At 39.3% G+C, this 19,690-nt stretch overlaps 1 protein-coding gene across 4 annotated transcripts in view; it reads right to left on the bottom strand.

Annotated features, from left to right (window-relative positions):
- Positions 1–19,690, bottom strand: part of msraa (methionine sulfoxide reductase Aa) — a 312,445-nt gene that overhangs the window by 167,869 nt on the left and 124,886 nt on the right. For all 4 annotated transcript variants that reach the window (XM_073057154.1, XM_073057155.1, XM_073057157.1 and 1 more), the window contains one exon: positions 11,654–11,773. In XM_073057154.1, the coding sequence (XP_072913255.1) occupies positions 11,654–11,773 (120 nt within the window). The remainder of the gene's footprint in view (positions 1–11,653; positions 11,774–19,690) is intronic.

The following is a 19,690-nucleotide window of genomic DNA, read 5'->3' as shown; positions in this document are numbered from 1 at the left end:
AACATGGTGTATTTTCACCTTAATTGTCATGACAATACCTAGAACACGGACTGCAAAACAAACACATCCTAATTAAAAATATAACACTTTCACCTTGCTATAAGTGTTTAATCGTTTCATAATACTAAAACAGGCAGCAGTTAACAAACATTTAGCAAACACTACATGTTGCTTTGCAACAAATGACTAACCTTATATTATATAATGTACTTTATAAATTCCACCCAGAGTACCCTTATTTCTAAAGAATTTTTGAGTGGTGACATGGAAAGAGAATGGTGTTACAGACCAACTCCCCCACCTGACTTTTTAATTCTTGTCCAAAGTTACAAAATGTAACTGCAGTGAGTTTTCTGAAACATAAATTGTGACTGCTGTTACGAAGTTAACTTTATGACAGTTGAAGAACACTTGCATCGATGATAAATAATGTCAGCTACCAAATAAATATGAATATACTGTACATACTCACCAGATGAGGGTAGAGAAAAACAGAGTTAACATTTCAGGTCAATGAATCCAACCCCTGCATTCCAAAATTCTTATTCTAGTCTGCTATCATAAAGATGCACAACTTTAATGATACCAATTTATAGCCATAATGCAGGCCAAATGAGAATCACTTGCAATTTAAAATTGTGGAAGAATTGTAGGCCAATGCCAATGCCAATCATTCCTCCAGAGCACAACCCCACAACCGGCAAGATAACCAAATGCAGCCTGTATGACTGACAATCACAAAGCAGCCTATAATGGTATTTCAAGCACATCCTGATGCACAGCTTGTGCAATTGATGTAAACAACTGAAAAAGCTTTGCCTCAGACAAGACAAAAGAAGTTCAACACAATGAGGAAAGAACAGCTTTAAACTGCAACGCAGTCAATGCCACCAAAAGAAACACTGCAGTTACTGTAGAAACAGAATCAGACCAACTAAATAGATTTGTGTAAAATCTTAAACTTCTTGAAAATGAATTGTACTGATGTCACAGAAGATGAACAATACTAATCTATAGCCAAACAGCCACAAACCAGTATAGAATGAAGGAGTCATTTTTATGTAGTTATATTACAAATTCAATAGGTCTGATTTATGTCAACTGAATAATGCAATGATAGTCTTAAAATACTGTGTAATTCTTAAGTATATGACACATCATAAATTACATTACTGATTTTAATTAATTCTTTTAGTTGCCTTCAGCAAGGTTCCTAATTAGCAAGCAACAAATTGCATATTTGGTAAAACGTTACCAAAAGAATTAGAGATATTGAAGTCCATTTCAAATGCTGCCTGGTTTAGAGGGCATGTGCTATCATGAGAGGTTGGAAAATCTTGGGTTGTTTTCTCTGGAACATTAGAGGCTGAGGGGAGATCTGATAGAGGTTTATGTGATTATGAGAGGCATAGACAGAATGGGCAGAGAGTATCTGTTTCCCAGGATTGAAATGTCTAATACCAGAGAGGGCATGCATTATAGGTGCAAGGTGTTAGGTTCAAGGGGAATGTGACGGGGTAAGATTTTTTTACTCAGAGTCGTGGTTGACTGGAAGGAACTGCATGAGATGGTGGAGGTAAATACATTAGAGACGTTTGAAAGACGTCTGGATAGGCACATTGATATAAGGAAGATGGAGGGATATGGATATCGTGCGGGTAGGAGGGATTAATGCTTGGGTGTTTTTGATTTGCTTTTAGCTGATTCAGCACACCATTTTGGCCAAATGGCCTGTACCTGAGCTGTAATGTTCAAGGTTCTACGTGGGATTGCTTATTACCCTCCTGGAATGTGGAAAATGTTACTGTGGCTCAGTACTATCAGATCTGTACTTCAATGACTGCTTTGATTGGATTTTCATCCAAAGAAAGCAAAATCTTGCCTTACAAACTCAGGATACCCCAGAGAGCTTCTCAAACAATCAAGAACTTTGAAATTATATTGATGTACTTATAAAGAAGGCAAGACAGCGAGTATACTTCATTAGGAGTTTGAAGAGATTTGGCATGTCAACAAATACACTCAAAAACTTCTATAGATGTACCGTGGAGAGCATTCTGACAGGCTGCATCACCGTCTGGTATGGAGGGGCTACTGTACAGGACTGAAAGAAGCTGCAGAGGGTTCTAAATCTAGTCAGCTCCATCTTGGGTAGTAGCCTACAATACCCAGGATATCTTCAGGGAGTGGTGTCTCAGAAAGGCAGCGTCCATTATTAAGGACCTCCAGCACCCTGGGCATGTCCTTTTCTCACTGTTACCATCAGGTATGAGATACAGAAGCCTTAAGGCACACACTCAACAATTCAGGGACAGCTTCTTCCCCTTCATCTCTATAGATCCTTCCTATCAATGTGACACATCCCCATCTCAATTGTCAGAAGGCAGAACCTCCAACAGCTCATATAAACATTTCAATCCTAAATTGAAGGCCAGCAGTGTTGTTTAAGGTGCTGTCTTTAAGATTACAATTTAAGCTGAGGCCTCTAGGATTAACATAAATAATCTCATAACTCACAATCCCTGGAACCAGTTAGTGGATCTTCACTAGAGACAACACACCAAAATGGACTCACATTTATGGCCACGGACATGCCTGTTCATGAAACCACTGAAATCCTGATCACTTACCCTTTCAGCCTCCATTCTTCCCTCCTTTAGTTCTTAATATTTTCTTTCCTAGTTGCACCTTGCTTGTATCCATCTCTGCTGCAATGACATTGGTAATTCTCTTTGAAGCCAGGATCTTACAACTATCTGGCTTGTTCCAACTCTGCCTTTGACAGGAAGCTAATCTGCCAGAAAGGGAGCATGGTCATGGAAATGCCAAACCTAGATTTGTCCAAGAGAAAGAAAACGGTCCTTTTGGAAGCTGAGCTTCCACCTGTTCCAAATATAGCCACCATGGTTAGTGTGAAAAGGGTGGTGAAGGGAAGAGATAGCAAGTTGCTTCAGTATTAAAAACTGAAGCGACTTGCTCTCTATTCCCTTTAAAATTGCATGGTCAGAAGCGTTAAAGTTTCTACTGCACAAGTTAATTAAACAGACCAAGCATACCTTATTCATGAGTGGCAATTTATGGGATCCACCAAAAAATTAGTCTAAAGTCCCTGAAAGAAGAGCTTAAGTATTATTTTAAGAAGTCCCAATATGATCTCAATGCAAGGAAACTTTAACCCTGCTGGTGAGATGAAATCTGGTTCAAACTTGTGATCTCCTTCAGATTTGTGTCTTCGAGGCTTTCCAAATGAAGACCTCTTACCATGGACTCGTCCACTGGCATGAAAATTACTGTCTTTGCTTTGCTCCTGTGAGGTTCACCGGGTCAATAGCAATACCTGGGTTTTGAATTATAATCAATAAGTGAACAAAATAATTAATCAATTTATGCAAAGGAAGCAACTTAGTGTCATCACCCAGAGGAACTCATAGATTAATCTCACAAATTTGAACAGTTGTTCAATTGTTAAAAATCAAATATATATAAATTAATGAACTCAGTAAATAGTGCAGTCATTGATTTTACAATATTAAATGGCCTTACTCTTTCAGATATTAATCAAGATGTTGTAGAGCAAATATTTATTAATTAGGCACATTTTGTTCATTATGAATAAAAAGATTGGCTAATTTTCTTCTCAAACGTGTGCAGATAACGTGATACTGACAGCAATCACATTATAAAGAATTCACAATAATAAACATACTTAAGGCATAAAACAATCATCCTAAAATTTAATAGCTAAGTATCTGTGAAAATCAACTATGGTAGAGATTGGCAATTACATTAAACAAGCCAAGGGTTTCTATCTCTTTTTGGTTACCTACTAAGGTAACCAAAAGCTCAACAAAGCTCAACAAAATCTAAAACATCATTGTTAAAGAACAGAACATTTCTTCCTCTCACCATTTCTACCACCCTGCCCTCTCCACTCTCATTCCCTCTAAATTATTTTTACAACTGCCTGGTACTTTAAATGTTTTTTATAATATGCATACTATCAATATTTAGAAATAAAACAGAACAATTACATACTGTTGATTTTATTTATTAATTGAAGGGTATAAAATATCGCACAAAGAACATCTTTCACATTTTGTAAACTTTTACTTGTCTGTCCTCATTACAAATCCATTGTCTATAAACATTATCCAGAGTAATTTTGCATCTAGATTAATTCTCAATAGATCATCCAAATGTTCCACTTCTTGTCTGTTTCTATATTTACATATGATTGAATTTATAAGACTGAATCCATGTTCGCAGTCAACACTAAAAGCTTGAAATGTTCCAACGATATCAACACGAATTGACAGTTCTTCAGATTCTTCATTTCTAAGCATGTAGTTCAACATATCCGTGAATATCTAAATTGAACCGGTCTTAACTTTCACAGAAATGACGAATTTGAAATCTCAGTAATTTTGTGATAGCTTTGAGGCAACACTTTTGTTGTTGTCCATAATAGTAGCTGAGTACTTTTTGTCAGTCGTACAGCATTCTCTTTCCCAAATTCAAAATGTGTTGCGTTTGCAGTAACAACAGGGTCAAAAGCTTGCCATTAACTTAACTCATCATCAGGAAATCTATTATCCAAGTGATACACACACACTGAATGAATCGAATAATAGGCGCAGTATCGGCGTCTGATCTTTCACTTTGTCACTCCATTAAATGATATCACCAAAAAACTGTGACTATAACTTGTTATTTTTTGTTTTTGCATACTGCAGTGCTTCAATTGTAATCAAACAGCTTTTCTAAAGGAATTTATAAAGAGATGCCAGATCTTCTAAAACATTGTTAAGGACAGTTAATGCCACTCGATATTGTGGGTTGGTCAAAATCTTCAGGCAGTAGTTGCTGATTGGACTTTTACATTCAATAACTTGTTCTTTGCAATACTGGATCAAAAGTTTTAATACAAAAGTTTACTACAAGCTTTGTTCTTCAAAGTATTTAACACTTGCACTTTTCTTTTTGACATCCTTAGGATAGTAAAGTAATTATTATTATTATTATTTGAGAATACTAAAAATAATAATTACCACCATTTGAAAATGTTAACACAGTAAGTCAAAAATATATAATTTTAATAATATAACCACAGTCATGCAAGCAATTTTATATGAACTATTTTTTACCTTGTTCAAACAATTTTTAATTAAAAACAGTAGATTATGCTTTTTTGAAAGATTACTTACCAAAAAGTCAGAATATAGAATTTTTCATATCAAATTTTTCATATTTTTCATATCAAAGAACTAACCATAACTAACAACACAAGTAAATGATGTCTGGCAGTCAAAACAACTGACAGGCACAATGGGAAAAATAAAATGTTTTGACTAGATGGTGTTGGCATTCAGCCGGCAGGCGGTTTATTAACAATGAGCTACTGACTTCCATTCTGTGTTTATTATTACACTTTGTAACAATGTTGTAATCTGAAATACTGACAATGTAAATACATTGAAGCTCTAAAATGTTTCAAAGTAAAGATTGTGGTACATTTATTAATTACAAGGTATTTCACAATTATGTTAATATAGATTTCCAAATTATATTAGCATAATTTCAACATTATATTATTATATAAAAGAAGATTCCTGCAACGTGGCAGCAAAGGCATTCCAGTTACTGTGCAGACACGCACCCATGCAGCTTAGAGAAAATAGTGCTCTCCGGTATTCCAACCCCTCCCCTAATCACCATCACTACCAATTGCTTCCACTTTACTTTCACTATCGAGCATCATGCATTTCCATTCTGCTCAGTAGAATAGCATTATGAACAAACCAGCCCGCTATGGTCTCCAAGTGTGATTGGCTGCAAACATAGCTTCAAAAGAACCCAACACAATATATTAAGCTTAAGAGCAGACCAATCCGCGAGCAATAGTAACAGTAAACTACTAACAGGAGAGAATCTGCAGATGCTGGAAATTCAAGCAACACACACACAAAATGCTGGAGGAACTCAGCAGCATCCATGGAAAAAGAGTAAACAGTTGACGTTTCAGGCCAAGACCTTTCATCAGATGCAGGGTCTCAGCCTGAAACATCCACTGTATTCTTTTCCATAGATGCTGCCTGGCCTGCTGAGTTCCTCCAGCATTTTGTGTGTGTAGCTCAGTAAACTGCTAGGCTGGAATGTTAATATTCAGGATATAGATTTTCAGGCAACGTATTTGCTCCTTTTAGAATCTCAATTACCCTGCCGTCCAACTTGGAAAATGATGCTAAACTAATATTCAAATATTCTCAATACTAACATTAATAACTTGGTTTAATTATCAGCAAGAGGCCACCCTTTTAACAGCTTTGATGTCAAGGTGAGAATACTGATTATTGTATGTTTCACTAGTTTTACCTTTGCCCATTTTGTTTTTCAATAAACACATCAAAAAATCAAACAATGTTTATTCATTTACAGTTTGGATTCTTCCTTACAGCAAAATGGTACAGCTATTTAGAATTAGGGAAATAAGACTTTTTATTATTTAGTCTTTTGTTGGGATGTGGCCATGAACAGGGAGATCAACTTGCAGCAATTGCCTTTTAAAGGTGGTGGTGAGTCTTCTTGAACCAGTACAGTGCTTCTGCTAAAAAAGTTCCCAGAAGATTCTTTAATCAGGAACACTAGGATACAGACCAGGGAATGAAGAAATGGAAATCTCTCTCCAACAGTGGTGTGCAACTTGTCTGGAAATACTAAGAGAAATCCCCTTGTGTCATAGGGGCTTGCCCTATTTGGTAGCAGCCACTGCAACTTGATAGTAGCACAAGCAAGTGATTGTGGAGCATTTTACAAATGAGACACACTTCCATCACAATGTGCTGAAACAGAAGGTAATTAATAATGCTTGGAGTGGTGGAAGGGTGTAAAACTACAATAATCTACCATCCAACTTTTGGAAATCTTGATAGTTTGGCATGAAACACTAGTGAAAGAAAATATGGCAAATAGACAGGTGCAGCTGCTCTAACTGATGCGTTTTAAAAGGCATTATTGATTGCCGATGATTCAATAGATGAATATCTGTTGCACTTTCAACCACTAATTGCAGCCCCAGCTTCTGAATTCGGTTTAAGCTCATCTGCCTCAGTTAGCTGTGTTGCTGCAAAATTTACCTGCTTCAGCTTCTCATACTCCTTTATATTTACTGGGGGCTTGTTACTCATAATCTCCTTCAACTTAGGCTTCACTAGAAAATTTATTATTCTATTTTGCAACATTTCAAGAAAGAGTAAATGAAATATCTGATGTAGCAACCATCAAGCTCCTGAACCAGAAGGGATAACTTCACTCAACTTCACTTGCCCCATCACAGATCTATTTCCACAACCTATGTACTCTCTTTCAAGGACTCTTCATCTCGTTCTCAGTATTTATTACTTTATTAGTTATTTTTATTATTTCTATTTTTCTTTCTTTTTGCATTTGCACAGATTGCTGTCTTTTGCACACTGGTTGTCTACCCTGTTGGTGCAGTCTTTCATAGATAGATAGATAGATAGATAGATACTTTATTCATCCCAATGGGGAAATTCGACTTTTTTTTTCCAATGTCCCATACACCTGTTGTAGCAAAACTAATTACATACAATACTTAACTCAGTAAAAAATATGATATGCATCTAAATCACTATCTCAAAAAGCATTAATAATAGCTTTTAAAAAGTTCTTAAGTCCTGGCGGTTGAATTGTAAAGCTTAATGGCATTGGGGAGTATTGACCTCTTCATCCTGTCTGAGGAGCATTGCATCGATAGTAACCTGTCGCTGAAACTGCTTCTCTGTCTCTGGATGGTGCTATGTAGAGGATGTTCAGAGTTTTCCATAATTGACCGTAGCCTACTCAGCGCCCTTCGCTCAGCTACCGATGTTAAACTCTCCAGTACTTTGCCCACGACAGAGCCCGCCTTCCTTACCAGCTTATTAAGACGTGAGGCATCCCTCTTCTTAATGCTTCCTCCCCAACACGCCACCACAAAGAAGAGGGCGCTCTCCACAACTGACCTATAGAACATCTTCAGCATCTCACTACAGACATTGAATGACGCCAACCTTCTAAGGAAGTACAGTCGACTCTGTGCCTTCCTGCACAAGGCATCTGTGTTGGCAGTCCAGTCTAGCTTCTCATCTAACTGTACTCCCAGATACTATGATTCTATCGTGGTTATTGGTTATTAAGTATGTCCACAAGAAATGAATCTCAGGGTGGTATATGGTGACATATACATATGCAATTTAATAATAAACTTACTTTGAACTTTAGTAACATCTGGTAGTTCAGAGAATCTGCAAGTCTGGCACCAGCAAAGTACTGAGCATACAGTATTAAAAGAACTTTACTACAGTTGCAAGAAAAAGTTTGTGAACCCTTTGCAATCATCAGTTTTTTCTACATTAATAACTCATAAAATGTGTTCTGATCTTCATCTAAGTCACAATGATAGACAAACGCAAACTGCTTAAACTAACAACACACAATTGTAATTTTCATGTCTTTATTGAACACAGTCCAGGTGGAAAAATATGTGAAGACTTGTATTTCATAACTGGTAGAACCTCTTTTAGCAGCAATAATCTCCACGAAATGTTTCCTGTAGTTGCTGATCAGACTTACACAATGGCAAGGAGGAATTTTAGAACATTCCTCCATACAAAGCTGTTTCTGTTCATCAATATTTCTGGGATACCTTGCATGAACAGCCCTCTTCAGATCATGCCACAGCATCTCAATTGGGTTAAGGTCTGGACTCTGACTTGGCCATCCCAAAACATGAATTTTCTTCTTTTTAAACCATTCTGTTGTTGATTTACTCTTGTGTTTCAAGATCATTGTCTTGTTGCATCATCCAACTTCTATTAAGCTTCAGGCGATGGACCACTACCCTGACATTCTCTTGTAAAATGTCTTGATATAACTTTGAATTCTCTGTTCCCTCAATATTTGGCCCTGAAGCAGCAAAGCAGCCTCAAACCATGTTGCTCCTTCTGTCATGCTTCACAGTTGGGATGAGGTTTGGTGTTGCTGTACAGTGTCCTTTTCCTTCCAAACATAGAGGTGTGCATTCCTGCCAAAACCTTTTTCTCACTTGTCTACACAGTGTTGTCCAGGAAGCATTGTGGAACACCAAGGTGTTATTTTTTGGAGAGCAGTAGTTTCCTCTGTGGTGTCCTTCCATGAACATCATTCTTGCTCAGTGTTTTTCTTTATATTAAACATATGAACAGAGACTAGCAAGTCTTGGAGATTTCTGCAGGACTTTTACTGTTACCCTTAGGATCTTTTTCACGTCCTTCAGCATTGTATATTCAGCATCATGCATCTCTACAATGCTTCCTTTAAAGTCTGCTGAAAGTTTTTTTTGATCGAGGCATGGTGCACATAAACAGATCTTTCTTGAGAAGACCAGGCTCTGTCAGTAACCTGACATTGTGTGTCTTTTTTTATAGGGCAGGGTATCTCTACAACCCACACCTCCTATCTCATCTCATTGATTGGAACACCTTACTTCAAATAGCTTTTATGGAAGGCATTACCCCAGAGGCTCACATACTTTTTTTGAACCTAGACTGTTCAAAATTGTTTAAATAGTGCACTCAGTATTGATGAGAAGTACAACACTGTATTAGTTTAGGAAGATTATGTATGTCCACATTGTGACTTAGATGAAGATCAGACCACATTTTATGAGTAATTAATGCAAAAATAAACAGGTAATTGCAAAGGGTTCACAAACTTTTTTTGCAACTGTACATAGCCCTCAACAGTCCTCCCAGGTGAGGCAGCAATTTACATCAGTGTTATTTAATGCATCTGGTGCTCTCTCCTCCACATCAGTGAGACCTACAGAATGGGGGAAATCACTTTGTCAAAAACCTTCACTCCATCTGCCATGCACAGCCAGGATCTACCACGCACAGCCATGTTAATTCCCCTTCCCATTCCCATTCCCACAATGACGTTTCTGTCCATGTTGAGGCAAGATGAAGATTGGAGGAGCAACACCTCATATTCTGTCTTGATAGTCTCCAACCTTGGAGCATTAACATTGATTTCTCTAACTTCCTAACCGCTCCCCTCTGTCTCCCCCCCCCAATCTTAGTTTTCTTTATCTCAACTGCCTTTTTACTCCTACTCTCTCCTCTGCCCTGCCCATCACTTTACTCCTTCTGGTCCCCACCTCGTCCCCTTTATTTTCATGGTCTATCAGCTTCCTTTATCAGCCTTTTATCTCTTACATATATCACCTCCCAAATTCTCACGTCACTCCTTTTATTCAGTCCTTCCCCTCCCTCACCATCCTGCCTTCTCCCCCTCACCTGGATTCACATATTAGCTGCCAACACATACTGCTCCCCCTCCCCTCACTCTTTCATTCTGGCTTCTGCCCTCTTCCTTTCCAATCCTGATGAAGGGTCTCAGGCCAAAATGTTAACTGTTTACATCCCTCTGTATGTGCTGCCTCCCTGCTGAGATCCTCCAGCACTTTGCATTCACTGACCTTGAGGGTATTTAGCTTCTTGTTGGAGCTGCGGTCAAGAGTATTTCGTACTACTCCTGTCTGGTGCCTTGTGGAGTGTGGCAAGGATCAGGAACAAGTCATTCATCATAGGATACCCAATGTGTGACCTACTTTGTTATGCATGCCATTTTTAGCAACTGCCCAGTGATGACCCCAGGATGTTGACAGATGTTAGGCTTCCTTTTGTTCGTGATGGTCATTGCTTGCCATCTAATGGAAAGTAACATTCACTCTACAAATCAACCCACACATGAATGTTGTCTAAGTCTTCCTGCAAGCAGGCTTGGACTACTTCATTTGTTGAACAGTTTGCAATGAAATTAACTAACCATCAGAAAATATCACCTGTTCTACCCATAAAATGGCAACAAGACCATTGATGAAGTACCTGAATATTTGTGCTTATCCTGAGAAACCTCTGTGTTCACATCCTGGGGCTGGAACAGCTGATCATCCTCCTTTCTGAAAGAAAATAGTGCTTTCCCTCGATGCCGAGTTTCACAAGGTCTCCTTGATCCATATGCACACAATGGTCAAGGAGCTCATCTCTGAAATTTTGCTCTTAGTGCTGTGCTTTGACCACATCTGTGATACGGTCTCAAGCACAGTCATCCAGATGAAATCCAAACTAAGTATTGGTGAACAGGTTATTGGAAAGTAAGTGCTGACTGTTGACACTGTCAATAACACCATCCACCACTTTGCTGATGATTGAGCACAGATGAAGTGGGTGGACTTGAACATGGTTAGTGTAGTTATGCATAGAAAATTATGCATTGTTTTTGGATGTTGCCAAGGGACACCATTTAGTAAAGAGCAATGATATAGCAAATGGCACGCATAATTCCCACTACTAAACAACAAAAATAAATGTTCCGTCAGTGATCTCCCATCTCTAAAAATGCCTACCAGCATTACCTTCACGACTCAAAATATAAAGCTTTCAATAAGATCCTCAACTTGCAACCATTGTTGAGTATTGCAGTTTTATGTAATACATTGAATTTAAATATATATTTCACTATCCTCTTAGCATATGTTTGAATCATGCAGGAGTTTCTAAATACATCTGAAATGTTGATCATTCTGAAAACACGTAGGAAATTTCAAATATACCTGAGCAGATCTCCTTATAACTTGGGTTTGGCAATGATCCACCAGCATATCCAACTTGAGTGGAATAGACACCCTGCTGAGTCCAGAATTTTCTCTCAGCACCCCAGAAACAGCCCATACCTATTTAAAACAGAAGTAAAAGTAATGATATCAATAACCTGTTGGGGAGACGATGCATTTGTCACTATCAAGGAAAATTGGAAAGAAATGGCATTGTGATAAAATATTTTCTCCATTGCTTTTTCATTCTTCTTGCATTTCAAGAATATACTAACTTCTCTTTTTTAAGTTTTGATGAAGTCAATGACACGTTTATACTAACAATTTATTTAAAAAACTGCACTTTGGGTCATGCAATAGACACTGGAATCTGGGCTGGAGGTTAACCCAAACAAACATCGTCTTCTCACTCAACTCTTGGGTTGATGCAAAGGTTCACAGCTAAAAGATGCTCCTCATGACCTGCTAATAACTAATATCATTTAGATAAGCTATAGTGGAGGAAGAAAATGTCACACTGGTGTGATGGTAGCATGTTATTTTGTGGTTACAAATAGCACACTGCTCTTTACTATACCCAATCAGCAAATACTTAATGCAAACAATATGATTAAAGATTTTCCATTTCCTGTTATCAATCTTTTGGAATATAAATAACTAAAATTCCTAAATTCCAAAGTGAACAGTAAATTATATGTATTTAGGTCAAAATCAACTAGAAAACGATAAGAGGGTTTCTGAATCATTTATCAAAATAAAACAGGCAGATATTTTATACATACAAGAAAAACAGTTTAGAAAATTACCTTTAGCTCAATCTATTCAGGTGTCCTTTTTTTTAAAAAAAAGAGGATTTTACTCCAACCCCAGTGGAAATCCAATTTCACTTGCATCTTGATTACATCAAGATTAATTTATTTTAAATTCTTCACTTTTGGAAGGATTTTTGTCCTGCTGCGTGGCAGCTCAATCCAGACATTAATGAGCACAGATTTTCTTCATGTTCACCACCCATTTTCAGGCAGCCAGAAGAGGTAAATAGATCAAGGAAGCATATTGCCAAATTTCTGCTTCTAAGAAACGTGGTTACAGTTCTGCTCCAAAGCAAACATAGGCTGGCAGCTGTGACTGATAATTGCATCCTGCCACATGCAAATTACGGTTAAATATCCCTTCAAAGTATATAATGTATTTCCACCTAGGGCCTGCTCCCCGAAATGAACACGAACGCAAGAGTAGTAATGGTGGCTACTGGGCAGAGGGAGGTAAGTAGAAATAATATCATGTTGCCTTTTGAAGAATGTGTGTTTGGTCAAACTAGTATTGGACTTTCATTCTGTTTGTTTCTCCCATTTAACATAGCTGTGACATACATTACTGTATTTTGCCATGCCACAGACGATAAAAATCATTTGGTCCAAGGGGAATTATGCATAGAAAATAAATACTATAAATATCCACATTTCCTAATAGATTAAGTAAAAATGGTTCTCCATCCTTTAAAGATCATGGCATTGAAAAGAAGCAATAGACAAAGAACCAGACTGGTTTTTATCCTCCATTAAAGAAGACTGGCACCCATTCATAAACCTTGTGAAAAACAGCAGAGTGGGCTTTATTGTAATAGCCATATATCCACTATGGAGCCTCAGATCTTCAGCTAGGGCACGAAAGATTAAAATTAAAGAGGAGCTTCATTTGTCACTCACACGTCGATACATCCAGTGAACTGCATCACTTGCATCAAATCAAATCAGCAAGGATTGTGCTGGGCAGCCGGCAAGTGTCGGCACACACCTCCGGCACCAGCATAGCATGCACTCACTGATGCTAGCTGCAGGTCCCTGGAATGTGGGAGGCAACCAGAGCAGCTGGGGGAAAGCTGACCATGGGGAAAATGAACAAACTCCTTATAGACAGCGGCGGGAGTTGATTCCCAATCAGCGGTCACTTGCGCTGCCACGCTGCCCCAAACATAAGAACACAAGAAATAGGAGAGGGCATACACCATCTCACAATGACCTGCCACTTAGCATTGCTGTGACATACATTACTGTATTTTGCCATGCCACAGAAGATAAAAATCATTTGGTCCAAAGGCATCTACCTGCCTTTTCCTCATAACCCTTAATTCCACTATGATACAGAAAGCTGTGTCTTAAGTATATTAGGCAGCATCTAGTGAATTCCTCAGATTCGCTACTGTCTGGGAAAAGCAGTTCCTCCTCATCTCCATCCCAAATCTACTCCTTTGAATCTTGAGGTTATGTCCCCTACCAGCGGAAACAACTTTCCTACCTCTATCTTATGTATCCCTTCTCTAATTTTACATTTTTCCATAAGTTTTCCTCCTATTCTTCTGAATTCTAGTATGAATAGTTCCAGGTGACTTGAACTCTCCTCATAGTCTAACCCCCTCATCTCTGGAATCAACCTGATGAACCTCCTCTGCACCACCTCCAAAGCCAATATATCTTTCCTCAAGTAAGAAGACCAGAACTTGGCGCAGTACTCCAGGTGTGGTCTCAGCAGTACCCTGTAGAATCTGTAAAGATTAGATTTGTTTGACACGCGTACATGGAAACATCGAAACATACAGTGTTATGCATCATTTACCGTAACTACCAACACAGTCCGAGGATGTGCTGGGGACAGCATGCAAGAGACACCATGCTTCCATCATCAAGATAGCATGCTCACAACCTACTAACCCTAACCTGTACATCTTTGGTATATGGAACAAAACCTGAGCACCCAGAGGAAACCCACATGGTCATGGGGAGAATGTACAAACTCTGTACAAACAGTGGCAGAATTGAACTTGGTTCGTTTGTGTTGGAAAGCATTACACTGGCCGTTATGCCACCTCATTGCTCCACTCAGCTGCGGCGTAACCTCCCTGCTCTTAACTCCTTAATTTCATTTCCTTCGAGAAATGAAAGCCAACATTCCATTTGCCTTCTTGATAGCCTTTTCACCTACAAACTAACCCTTTTGCAATTCATACATAAGCACTCTCCCAAGCTGGTCTGCACAACAGCATGCTTTAATATTTCACTATTTAAATAATAACTTGACCTTCTATTTTTCCTTCCAAAGTAGATGACCTTGTATTTATCAATATCCATCTTCAAGACCCTTGCCCATTCTCTTAACCTCTCTATAGCTTTCCGTGGACTCTGCGCATCCACTGCACAACTTGCTTTTCCACTCAATTTAATGTCATCAGCAAAATTAGCTACACTACACTCACTCCATCTTTCCAATTTTTAATTTTTAATGCCTCAGCACGACCCCCGTGGCATTCTGCTATCACTGATTTATCCCAACTCTGCTTTTTACTGGTTAACCAATACTCTATCCGTGCTAATATATTATCATCACATCCAAGCATCCAAATCTAATGGATAATATTTTTATGTGACACCTTATCAAATGCTTCTGGAAATCCAAGCATACATCATCCGGCTGTTTCCCTCCATCCACTGCATTCAGCATATCCTCAAAGAACACCAGTAAAATCATCAAACACGACCTGCCCTTGTATCAAGGTCCTCACTTGTATCACATCCATAATGGTGCAGCATTTGCTGCAATGTAACTCATCTACAATCCCCACACCTCCCCACTACTTAGAAGTGCAGCAATCAAATTAGACTCCCGCTAAGAAACAACCTTTAAAATTTGCGAAATATTGGCAAATTTGCCCAAGACTACGAGTTGGCACGTGGCCAAGTGGTTGGTCTAGAAATCTGAAGGTCACTAGTTCGAACCTTGGCTGAGGCTGTGTTTGTGTCCTTGAGCAAGGCACTTAACCACACATTGCTCTGCGATGACACCGGTGCCAAGCTGTATGGGTCCTAGTGCCCTTCCCTTAGACAACATCGGTGGCATGGAGAGGGGAGACTTGCAGCTTGAGCAACTGCCAGTCTTCCATAAAAAAAACCTTGCCCAGGCTTGTGCCTGGAAACTTCCCAAGGCGCAAATCCATGGTCTATCAAGACTAACGGAGGCCTACACATGAGTAAAGATGAGTTTATCAACCAAATCAAGATTCAGCACATACACATTGAAAATTGGGTGTTGGTTTAAAAAAAAAGATAGAGGGAAGGAAAGTAATTGTTTTATCTTCTCCATTTTCCAGATTTTGTCATAAAACAAAAAAAGGGCAATGTGGAGATTCACCCATTATCCACAGAAAAATCCAGTACTGTACAAATCAGTTAGAAGTCTTGTATGTTCTTTCAGGGCATGAACTCTTATTAACATAAGAAATTTAACAGTCCACTTCTGCGCACAGAACCCATGCTGTGTGTTAGAACACTCCTTCCTCTTTACTTCCACCTCTCTGCAGAGTTACAGGTCTTGTCAATAGCACTAGATGCTCTCTTCAACTGCATGAGTGAGTTGTTCCCTGGCTCGATTAAAAATTTATTTCAGAGGTAGTAAGGCAGGCTGAATGGGCTAAATAGGATGAATACACAAAATGCAATAAATACTTAGCAGGTCAGGAAAAAAATGTGAGGAACTGAAAAAGGAGTGAACGCTTCAGTTTGATGACTTAATATCATTTCTTTAATTCCGAATTACAGTGCCTGCAGATTACATTTGGTTTTTTTTAAAACAATGTAGTAGGTTTTGCTCTATTGACTATCTAAGGTGAATGGCAGGATTCTTAGCAGTGTGGAAGAACAGACTGATCTTTGGGTCCAAGTTGACAGGGTAGTTAAGAAGGCATATTGAGTGTTTGCCTTTGTTAGTCCGAGGACTGAGTTCAAGAGTAACAAGGTAATAGTGCAGCTTTATAAAATTCTGGTTAGACCACACCTGTGATTTTGTGTTCAGTTCCGATTGCCTCATTATAGGAAGGATGTGGAAGCTTTAGAAAAGATGCAGAGGAGATGTACAAGAACTCTACCTGGTTTAGAGGATGTCTTATGAGAAAAGATTGAGCAAGCTAGGGCTTTTCTCTGTGGAGTGAAGGACAATGAGTGGCAGCTTGAATGAAGTGTATGAGAGGCACAGATAGAGAGGACAGCGAGCATCTTTTCTCCAGAGCGGCAATGGCTAATACAAGGGGAGAGGTGCACTTTTAAGGTGATTGGTGGAAAGTATAGGGGGGTCAATTTTTTTTTACACAAAGAAAGGGGTGCATGCACGAATGCACTGTCTGTGTTGGTGGCAGAGGCAGATACACTAGGGACTCTTAGATAGGCAGATAGATGAAGGAAAAATGGAGGGCTATGTGGGAGGGAAGAGTTAGATTGAACTTGCAGTTGGTTAAAAGGTCAGCATTAACATCATGGCCTGAAGAGTCTGCACTGTTCTATTTACCGAGAATGGTAAAAATCATGCTAAGTGGAATGGAGATAAAAATTCACCCAGTACAGATCGACTTTGATGCACTGAGAGCAAGTGACTGATGGAGGACAACAAGGTCTGAGCACTGATTCTTAGAATCAGGTAGGATGTGCAAAGGTTCAGAATGACTTGCATCTTGTGTAGGGGAAAGAGTCATAGAACACGACAACACAGAAACAGGCCTTCAGCCCACCCAGTCTGTGCTGAACCATTAACCTAGCTAGTCTCACCAACCAGCAACCGGACCATACCCTTCCCATCCACTTACCAATCCAAATTTCTCTTAAAAGTTCAAATCGAACCTGAATCCACCACTTCTGCAGCTCATTCCACCCTCTTACCACCCTCCAAGTGAAGAAGTTCCCCTTCATGCTCCTCTTAAACATTTCACCTTTCACCCTTAACCATGACCTCTAGTTGTAGTCTCACCCAACCTAATGGAAAAAGCCTGCTTGTGTTTACCCTATCTATACACCTCATAATTTTGTATACCTCTATCAAATCTCCCCTCAGTCTTCTACATTTTAGGGAATAAAGTCCCAGCCTATTCAATCTTTCCCTATAATTCAGGTCCTCATGTCCCAGCAACATCCTTGTCAATTTTCTCTGCACTCATTCAATCTTATTTACATCATTCCTGTATGTAGGTGACCAAAACTGCATTCCAATTTAGGTCTCACCAACATCTTACACAATTTAAACATAACACCCCAACTCCTGTACTCAATACATTGATTTATAAAGGCCAATGTGCCAAAAGCTTTCTTTACAATCCTATCTACCTGTGAAGCCACTTTCAAGGAATAATGAATCTCTATTCTCAGATCCTTCTGTTCTACTGAAATCATCAGTGCCTTGGTTAAGGATCTGGCTACAAACATTAGGAATCCGGTTAGAAGGGAATTTGACAACTTCTGCCTCATTGAACAGAATAGAGCCCAGAATGTGGACACTGAACCTAAAGCAAAAAAATTGAACAATGACTTGTCAAAAACCTAAAAGGAGAGTATTTTACAGATCCACGTCATGATGTTTGACTTGCAAACATTGAAGTAGACAAGACAGAATTTGAGATCTAAGTAAAAATACTTTGGTTATACATCCAGATAAAATTACCAAGAGGCAACATTTGTTAGATACTCCATATAGATTGAGTACTTCGCTATGGTCATTGTTGCAAGACATTTACAGACAGACAGGCATACTTTATTGATCCCGAGGGAAATTGGGTTTCATTACGGCCGCATCAAGAATAGTGAAGAAATATAGCAATATAAAGCCATAAATAATAATAAGTTAATCATGCCAAGTGGAAATAAGTCCAGGACCAGCCTATTGGCTCAGGGTGTCTGACACTCCGAGGGAGGAGTTGTAAAGTTTGATGGCCACAGGGAGGAATGACTTCCTATGACACTCAGTGTTACATCTCAGTGGAATGAGTCTCTGGCTGAATGTACTCCTGTGCCTAACCAGTACCTTATGGAGTGGATGGGAGTCATTGTCCAAGAAGGCATGCAACTTGGACAGCATCCTCCTTTCAGACTCCACCATCAGAGAGTCCAGTTCCACTCCCACAACATCACTGGCCTTACGAATGAGTTTGTTGATTCTGTTGGTGTCTGCTATCAACCTTTAAGATCTGCAGACACCGGACTGCATATCATCCAGGTAGTGAGTGAAGTTTCTAGTTTACAGAAGCGCAGTCACCAGGCTAAACCGGTTTCCATAGTTTAAAGGAAGCGCAGTCGACAGGTAAAACTGAAACACGTGGGCCCTGATGCACCCATTCTCTACCATCTGCCTGGCTAATGTACAGTCACTGGAGAATGAAACTGAAGACCTCCAAGCAAGATTGCTGTATCAGAGTGACAACAGGGACCACTGTGTATTCGTTTTCACAGAGACGTGGCTAATGCTCAGTACTTCGGACACAACACCACAGCCCAAGGACTTCACCTTCCACCACATAACTGGACAGCAATGAACTGAATTGACCTTATTTCTTACATCCTTCACATACATGAGGAGTAAAAATCTTTACGTCTCTGTCTAAATGTGCAATGTGCAATCATAGTCATTTATAATAAATAGAACAGTCAATGTAACATAGAAATACTCTCAAATCAGGGTGAGTTAATCAGTCTGATGGCCTGGTGGAAGAAGCTGTCCCAGAGACTGTTGGTCCTGGCTTTTATGCTGTGATATTATTTCCCAGATGGTAGCAGCTGGAACAGTTTGTGGTTGGGGTGACTCGGGTCCCCAATGATCCTACGGGCCTTTTTTACACACCGGTCTTTGTAAATGTCCTGAATCATGGGAAGTTCACAACTACAGATGTGCAGAGTTTTCCGCACCATTCTCTGCAGAAACCTGCGATTAAGGGCGGTACAGTTCCCATACCAGGCAGTGATGCAGCCCAGTCAGGATGCTCTCAATTGTGCCCCTGTAGAAAGTTCTTAGGATTTGGGGGCCCATGCCAAACTTCCTCAACCATCTGAGGTGAAAGAGGCGTTGTTGTGCCTTTTTCACCACATAGCTGGTTGTGTACAGACCACATGAGGTCCTTGGTAATGTGGATGCCAAGGACCTTGCAACTGTTAACCCTCTCAAGCTCAGATCCATTGATGTCAATAGGGGTTAGTCCATCTCCATTCCTCCTGCAATCCACAACCAGCT

The sequence above is a fragment of the Hemitrygon akajei genome, chromosome 9 (genome assembly GCF_048418815.1).
Source record: "Hemitrygon akajei chromosome 9, sHemAka1.3, whole genome shotgun sequence".
In the NCBI taxonomy this organism is placed as follows: Eukaryota; Metazoa; Chordata; class Chondrichthyes; order Myliobatiformes; family Dasyatidae; genus Hemitrygon; species Hemitrygon akajei.
Note: the sequence above shows the minus strand (reverse complement) of the source record. Positions and strands in the feature narration are given on the sequence as shown.